At 28.1% G+C, this 8,214-nt stretch overlaps 2 protein-coding genes across 2 annotated transcripts; one reads left to right on the top strand and one right to left on the bottom strand.

Annotated features, from left to right (window-relative positions):
* Window positions 1–2,926, top strand: LOC113366860 (WD repeat-containing protein CG11141-like). Its single transcript, XM_026608510.1, has 10 exons — window positions 1–57; window positions 144–371; window positions 471–628; window positions 693–816; window positions 886–1,049; window positions 1,115–1,250; window positions 1,320–1,528; window positions 1,605–1,708; window positions 1,870–2,311; window positions 2,386–2,926. The coding sequence occupies exons 1-10, from the start codon at window positions 1–3 to the stop codon at window positions 2,924–2,926; spliced, it is 2,163 nt and encodes a 720-aa protein (XP_026464295.1).
* A 905-nt stretch (window positions 2,927–3,831) lies between these two features.
* On the bottom strand, window positions 3,832–6,035 carry LOC113366859 (isoaspartyl peptidase/L-asparaginase-like). Its single transcript, XM_026608509.1, has 5 exons — window positions 5,834–6,035; window positions 5,204–5,400; window positions 5,012–5,116; window positions 4,761–4,935; window positions 3,832–4,135 (listed from the first exon to the last, which is right to left on the bottom strand). Exons 1-5 carry the CDS (start codon window positions 6,033–6,035, stop codon window positions 3,858–3,860), a joined length of 957 nt encoding a protein of 318 aa, XP_026464294.1. The 3' UTR covers window positions 3,832–3,857.
* Between the last annotated feature and the right edge of the window lie 2,179 nt (window positions 6,036–8,214).

Below are 8,214 nucleotides of genomic sequence, written 5' to 3'. Positions count from 1 at the left end.
ATGCCATCTCCATCATCCGCTCCAAAAATATTACAAAGAGTCTCACCATTCATTGCTGTACTTTACTTGATGAATCGACATGATTCAATAGTGTTTTTAAAAAAATAAAACTTCTGTACAATAATCTTTTATAACTACTTGAGCATATAAAAAACTTATCTATTATGGATGCATCTCTTCTGAGAGAATGGGCTCCTGTGAATGATATTATTAGTAAAATTCCTTTACGATGGCTTCGTGGCATGTTCATTACTGATGTGTGTTTAACATGCATTGATGCAATAACAGAATATATAGCAATAGGAACGAATGCAGGATTTGCAATCTGGTATGATAGGAAAAAAGGAGATTTTATTAGATTAAAGTGCGAGGTAAAATAATCAAACTTTCAATATCTAATCAGATTTTAAGACAGACAAAACAAACTATTTTTTATTCCTATTCATATAATCTTTATTATTTCTTTTCAGGAACCCACAAATCGTATAACTGAGATTAAAGTTGTCTCTAGTGTTGAATATATGGTGGCATGTGGTGCTGATAATGGCCTTATTAGTGTTTTTTCTATTCCTAAAGAAATACCTGCTGACTTGGTACGAAATGAATTCAAAGCCAACCCTCCTGAAAGGTATATTATTTAAATTGCTAAAATTAAACAGAGACATGTATATGCATTAAATTTCTTTTTTAAGGTATTGTATAAGAGATCTACATACATCTTCAATAACTGCTTTAGAATGGTCTAAAAATGGAATGAAATTATTCTCAGGAGATAAATCTGGCTGTGTAGTTTTAACAGAAATAGATTTTTATATGGTATTATGATAATTCTGAATGTAAATAAATTAATTATAAAAACAATCCATAATATTGCTTAATTTTTAGCATATATGCAAATCTGTAGAACTAGTTAATGAATCTTATGAAATCGTTCAATTATGTTTTAATAATCCAAAACTTATAATTTCTACTTCATTTCGAACTATAATAACTGAGCAAAAAACTTTAAAATGGGAAGTTCTACAAATTGGAAGGCAGGATAGGAAATGGTAATATTTTGAATGATATAGTAAATTGTATTGTTTTAATAATTTGTTATAATTATCATTTGCAGTTTATCGAAATTGGGTGCTACTTTCATTCCATCATCTAATTTAAAAGAACGGACAAGAATATATAATTGCAGACTTGGCCATAGATTATGGGTAGCAAAACTGGATGGCAGTGTCGATAAAACAATTTTATTTAAAGTACATCAATAACTACTCTTGATTATTATGTTATTATGCAAATAAGTTAATTTTTGCTTTCTTTGGTAGGATAAATTAAGGAAACCAAAATTTACTGTTCCTTTGTTGAATCCAAAACCAAAAAGTGGCAAAGATTGTCTTGCTCTTCAGCCAGAACTACCAAATTTTGGAATAATTAAACCTTATGGTCCTTATCTGCTGACTTATAATCAGCAAGTGATGTATTTATTAGATCCCAATGGACCTGAAGTTTTGGCCGTCTTGACAGAGTTTAGAGAGTAAGTTGTCTTATATATATATATATATATATATATATATATATATATATATAATTATAAATTTAATCTTTTATAGTATACTTTCTGTGTCCATAATCGATCATGAGATATTTATTCTTGAAGGGCCTAGAAGCCTTATCAGGATTTCTACAGCTCCTGATGATAATATAGTCAGAGCAGGTGAGTTACAAATTTTAGCTATACATAATTGCTGAGTGTTTTTCACAGATTTGAATTTTTTTTCTATTATATCATATATTTTTTTATGTGACCATATCTTATGTGATTATACAACCATTCTATGATCACATCTGTTTTGAATGTGAATGGACTACTTTCAGATAATAACATTGCGTCTATTTTAACCCCAAGTACAATTTTATCAAAATTAAATTCTAAACTCAAAACATTTAGTAAGCATTTAGAAGATAATGCCATTGATAGTGAAGAAGTAGTGAAAGCAGAAGAATGCATTGAATTACCACCAATAGAAAAACTGTCGTTTGATGAGTTGCCCCTATTAGAAGTGAAAGAGAATAGCCAAGACCACTTTTCTCAAAATTCATTGCATTATACTAAACTTTGCACATTCGACAAAATAAATAATTTGGACTATGATGAGAATATATTATATAAGTCTGAAATAAGAAAGAAAAGAAAAATCATACAGTCTGAAGTGGAAAATTCTGCTGATGTAAAAACTTCCCTTGCCTCTAACAATATGTCAAAATCAGAAAGTAATTGTTGCTCCAATGAACTTGCTCCTTTAAATTTGAAAAAGAAGTTAGTATACACCTATTTTCACAAATTAATTACATAATTTGCATTAAATTTCATATTTGAATCTTACATTTTAGTTATACAATACCAGATCTAAGAAGTCCAACATCAATTTTAGAAGATATCAAATATAAAGAAAATAAGTTAGCAGAGTTATTGAATTTAGAAAAAATAACTATTCCCCAAAAACAAAACACTGGTAATGAAGATAGCGATAAGAAATTTTTAGAAGATTTTCAAAAAGTATTGCAACTACCCCGTACTAAATTAGATCCTTTAGAAAATTGTAAAAGTTCCACAGAGGAAATATTTAATGGACATCATTTACACAGCACTGATGATAGTATGATAGATTCCCCTAAGCAATCTAAGACAAATGATATTAATTTTAAGGCTGATGAAACAATAATCAGTGGAAAAACTCCAAACGAAGAGACTGATCATATAAATCGAGTTGATGATGAAAGTTACATTAAAATTCCAAATGTGATAGATATTCCTGGTGGTTGGAATTTGGAAAACATTCATATATCATCTAATAATAATATAAATGATCTCGAAAAAAGTGAGCCTTATGAATCTCTTAATACTAAAGAAAATGATTGGGAATTTCTTTGACAAACACATCTGACTTATCTGAACTACTTAGATGACTGAATATGTTTTAATTGAGTAAGAAAAAGATTTTTTCCTATTTGAATTGTCAAGATTCATGCTCATTATTGCTATAAAAACGAATAATGGCTTAAAGGTAAGTTTTGATTTTATTAGTGTTATTAAAACTGTTTTTAAATGTGCTATGAAATCTGTCCAATACATCTCGAATACGTCATAAAACTATCAGAATTGCCATTTTGCTAAGTAAGAATTATTTGTTCATAGTAGTTCAACCATTGTACTACACACATTATTACTTTATTTATTTATTTTTATTTAAAATATTGGAAAGTTATACATATATATTTTATACACGAATAAGAATTAAGTATAAAAAATAATTAGGTATTTAATACTTGGTATTAAATCACTGGCTTGGTTGTACTATTAAATATAGGAAAAAAATGTATTATTTTCTAGTCTATAAATTTAATTTAAATTTTCTAATATTTTATAGAGTCATATGATGCTGATTATTATAGAGCTAAAAAATGTAAATTGTAAAGGTACACACGAGAAATATTTATCAATAATATAATAATATATATTACTTATTAATATGCCTGTAATTTTGCATTTTATTTGCGGGGTTATTGAGAAATCATTATTTTAAGCCTTATATTTTTTATTCAGATTAGAAAAAAACATACATTTGACAAATGCAGCATGATCAATATCTATAGCAAAGAGATATTCAAAGAATACCCTCTATGCCTTTTTCGTTCGTAATAATTTCTATTATCATTTTATTAAACAATTCCAAAATGTATAAAAGTATAAAATCTATAAACTCTATGAAAATATGTAAGATGATTTATAGAAGACAACAGTGATTGATTTCATTCCTATTTTTGATTGATAATAATTTTCATTCCTTCTGTACTTAACTCTTTCACAAAGGTTCTGTTTCACATTGGCCTTGCTCTATGCCAAATTCCAAAACATCGTCACCCAGTTTACAGCTGGCCCAAGCCATTCTTTTTGAATTGTGGTACACTCCTCGTTCACCCGTAGGACTTAAAACAATTGCTCCAGCTGTATTATTCAGACGCGTTTGCATCGAGTCAATGGAAATTTTAGCAGCTTCGTCTGGACTCATTCCTTGGCAAAGATGCATTCTCATGAGTATTGAATGGGCTAAACACACTTTTAGAATTGATTCACCATGCCCTGAAATTGAGAAAAAATTAGATATTTTCAATTTTTGTTTGGATCAAGATGGTTTTGGAATGTTGTCTAATTGGTTTATATGATGATGCTAAACATGATATAATATTTGGAAATACTTGTGCAAGAATACTAGGAATACTTGTGCTGAAGAGTATAGATTTCTATAAAGCACATACTTTGCCGTCGCTATAAAGAATCATCTAGTTACCTTTCTCTTTATCTAGAGATTTGTTCTCTAGACCGTTCAAGTCACTCTGAATCGCGTGACATCAACGTTAGAAAAAAGAATATGTGTTTTTGTATTTGAGCGAAAACTAGAACATTTGTTTCTGGAAAACGGCTGCAATGACTTCAAAAATTTAAAAGCCATTTGATGAAACTAAATAAGAACTAAATAACAACTAACCCATGGAATTGCATGGGTTGGTTGTTCGATATTATTGCGTTTTGTTACTAAAACTTATTGTGAATTAGGTAAACTTAGGTATTGTGCATAACATGTAACAATCATTAACTGTTCTTCCAATTAACATTAATTTCTCAATTATAATACAGTTCCATGCCATTAAAGTAAATTCTCGAAAAGTTCAATTTAGGATCAAATATTACTTAAGAAATTTCATACCAGTAGTAGAAACAGCGCCAAGTTTATTATCAGCATATGTTCCGCTTCCCAATTGTGGCGTGTCGCCAACTCTTCCTCTATATTTGCCAGTAATACCACCAGTTGAAGTGGACGCAGTTAGGTTACCGTAACAGTCCAGGGCTACTGCTCCGACGGTGCCACCTTCTTTATTAGCCTACCATGATAAATTATCACTTAGGTATTATATTTTTTATGTTGCTCAAACTAGAATACAAATTTTATGATCTTACGTGTCCAATTTCTATTTTACCAATACCCCCATTGTCTATAAAGTCTTGCAGCGCCTTCTTCGCCATTTCTGTAACCAAAGAACCTTCTGGCAGAATATCAAAACCCTGAAATGCACATTCAGATAATTAATAATAAGAAAATTTACATTTTATGTTCATTTCTTACGTATATATCAACAATATCTATTTTACCTCCTTTTCGGCGAAGTGAGTAGCTCCTTCTGCACACAATAACACATGTGGAGTCTTTTCCATAACTTTCCTTGCTAAAGATATGGGATGAGCAATATTTTTTAAATATCCTACTGCTCCTGCCTGCAGTTTCTCACCATGCATCATACTTGCCGACATTTCAACATTGCCTTCTATCGTCAAGACAGACCCATACCCTAATAAATAATAGAAAACAAAATTAAATAAATAATTGTTAGTTGAGTGATCGATGTGTATAAAGGAACTTTATACACAAATTGGAATGCTTTCTTTTGAGATAAAATGACTTGAGATGAAATAAAATTGACTAATTGTAAGTGTTGTTCTACCAGTAGTGATTTTGGGTAGAACGATTTGAGATTTTATCAGAAACATAAAATAATTTGTAACAAACTTATTCCTCATAATTGACCATTCATATTCACCATTTTCCATACTTATAACATCAAAACTCGTATAAATTTTCAAAAAAATTAAGTTCTGTAAACCTGATGATCGTGTATTGAGAACAAATTTAAACCATCAGTTCTCTATCGAGTTATGAAAAAGGCAATCGTTTTGAAAATACGAGATTTCATCAGTAAAATAAAATGTAACAAATTTATTCACCAGCATTAAAATTTTCATCATCCTCCATACTTCTGATGGCTGCTTCAGTTGCTTCTATTGAAGTTCCTCCATTTTTTAAGATCTCCAAAGCTATCCTAGCTGCCAATTTTACTCCTTTGAATTTTCCTGGAACTCTTTCATCCGGAATGTCTCCTGCTCCGCCATGGACCACTATGATGCATGGTTTATCTCCAGAACTCATATTGATATTGATATTCCAATCCCAATGATATCTGTAAACTTGAATAACTATTAGAAAAATAATTGTATTATCCCAAGAAATTAGGCAATTTGGAGTAATATATATATATATATATATATATATATATATATATATTTTGTGTAATAATCGATTTGATAGCGGCACGATTTTTTTACTGATTGTTTCTCGTTATCTTGAAAATAAACAAGCATTGTGTTCGAAATGTTATCATCATTAGATGATTATACTGACAATGAGTGAAATGTTTGCGGAAAATTATGAAATGTTTTAACCAGTCTTTCACTCACATATATTTATTTACAATTAGTAAACAATAACTTAGTGAGAATATAATTTTTAGATGCAATAGTTTTTAATGATCTCTATGAAATTTTATACCTTCAGAGATGTCTAATCTGAACGAACATTTAAAATATTATAGGCCTGAGGCTAGTTAGTTCTTTTAGAAAATATGCAATAGAGGTGTACTAAACACGTGTTCGTTTTTTGGTCATTACAATATTTAAATTGAAAATAACTAACAAGTTGGATTAGTTTTCTGAAAATCTTTAGCATTAAAATCAGATTCTGGTCGAGTCTCTGGTGTATGTATTTCTTTTTTTTTTTTTGTTGATACATTATTTTCATATCTCAGTCAGACAGGGGTGCCTGGTATGAGAGATCATGAAAACAGTTTTCATATATTATAATACATATCATTTGTCTATTTAAATTTAATTAATTTTTTAACTAATTTTAATTTAAGTTAATTTGTGATAAACATAATCAAATCTAATAATAACATAAGTAATAATTTTATTTAACGACTTAATAATTTTAATTTTATTTTATTTCTATATTAAAATTAATAAATTTAGAAATCGGTAATTCCTATATTAAATAATATGTTATACTTGCTTCTCAATTACCCCTGTGTGGTGTGAACCAGCACAATCACTATATATTATAATATTATTATTTTATAATTGTCCAATTATTTTTTATAACATATATGTTTTCGTTCAATTTGCTCTACATTAATTAATAATTATTAATTAATTAATTAAATTATTATTAATAAATTAATAATTAATAATTGTTTTTAAATATTTTGTGAACTGACAACTATGATAGCTACCATTGAAATGCCTCATAGAGAGTGCATTACTCTCATAGGCGCAGCCCCACTACGCGACCACGTTTATCTTGTTCGGAAGAAAATAAGATAATTTCAATTAGAATTTATCTAAATCTCGTTAGAATCACATGTTCTTAAACTGTGGATCGCTGTTTAGAGTCGAGTCATGAAACATAAAAAAAATCATACATATTAATTTATGTAGTCATGTTGCTACCCGATTAATTAATTATTTTTTAGCATCGGTATCAAAGATTTACATAATGTAGAAACTACAATGTTTAAATGAATATAATTTATTTGAGCAATCAAAGCAATAGATTTCATGTATCAAAGTATTATTAAAAAGGTTATTCTATGCATCTTTAACTTCATAATACATATATTGATTGATTTCCTATTTAATTTAATAAATAACATAAATTAATTAATTTATCTATTAAATATATTTTAATTTATATTAGAATTCATCTAAATCTCGTTAGAACCATGTGTTTCTAAACACTGAATCATTGATTAAATTTAAATCCCGAAACTTAGTACTCGTATTAAAGTTTTTGGACAATTAGAAAAAAAAACTATAATAATTAAAATTATTGCAGATTTGCAAAAGTTTAGCAAACAAATCGCTAGATTTTACGTATCAAATTTGATTGATTCCTTATTTAATCCATAAAAATAAGATAAATTAAATTAGAATTTATCTAGATCTTGTGAGAACCAAATGTTTCTAAACAGATTATTGATTACATTTAAATCATTAAATTTAAAAAATATATTTATATTAGTGCTGCTAGCTGGATTAATTAATTATTGTTCTGTATTCGTCATCATGTTTTAGTTAATTTTACAGAAAATATAATAATTACATTAATCCAGATTTGCTACAGTTTAGCAAATAAATTACTAGATTTTTCGTTTAAAATTTGTACATAAAAGTTATTCTAGGCATTTTGATTACATAATAAATTGATTGATTTTCTATTGATCCATAAAAATATAAGATAAATTTAATTAGAATTTATCTAAATCTTATGAGAA

This window comes from Ctenocephalides felis, unplaced genomic scaffold, assembly GCF_003426905.1.
Source record: "Ctenocephalides felis isolate EL2017-DRISC unplaced genomic scaffold, ASM342690v1 CF-g0.4_SCAFFOLD_01170, whole genome shotgun sequence".
Classification (NCBI taxonomy): Eukaryota; Metazoa; Arthropoda; class Insecta; order Siphonaptera; family Pulicidae; genus Ctenocephalides; species Ctenocephalides felis.
The sequence above is the reverse complement of the archived record's forward strand: the minus strand, read 5'-3'. Positions and strand labels throughout refer to the sequence as shown.

Coding starts and splice junctions, on each gene's coding strand:
- LOC113366860 (XM_026608510.1), top strand. CDS start 1: ATGCCATCTCCATCATCCGCTCCAAAAATATTACAAAGAGTCTCACCA. Junction 58..143: donor GAGTCTCACCATTCATTGCT/GTACTTTACTTG, acceptor TAACTACTTGAG/CATATAAAAAACTTATCTAT. Junction 2,312..2,385: donor CCTTTAAATTTGAAAAAGAA/GTTAGTATACAC, acceptor CTTACATTTTAG/TTATACAATACCAGATCTAA.
- LOC113366859 (XM_026608509.1), bottom strand. CDS start 6,035: ATGAGTTCTGGAGATAAACCATGCATCATAGTGGTCCATGGCGGAGCA. Junction 5,401..5,833: donor TGATGAAAATTTTAATGCTG/GTGAATAAATTT, acceptor ATTATTTATTAG/GGTATGGGTCTGTCTTGACG. Junction 4,936..5,011: donor GTAAAATAGAAATTGGACAC/GTAAGATCATAA, acceptor TTATCATGGTAG/GCTAATAAAGAAGGTGGCAC.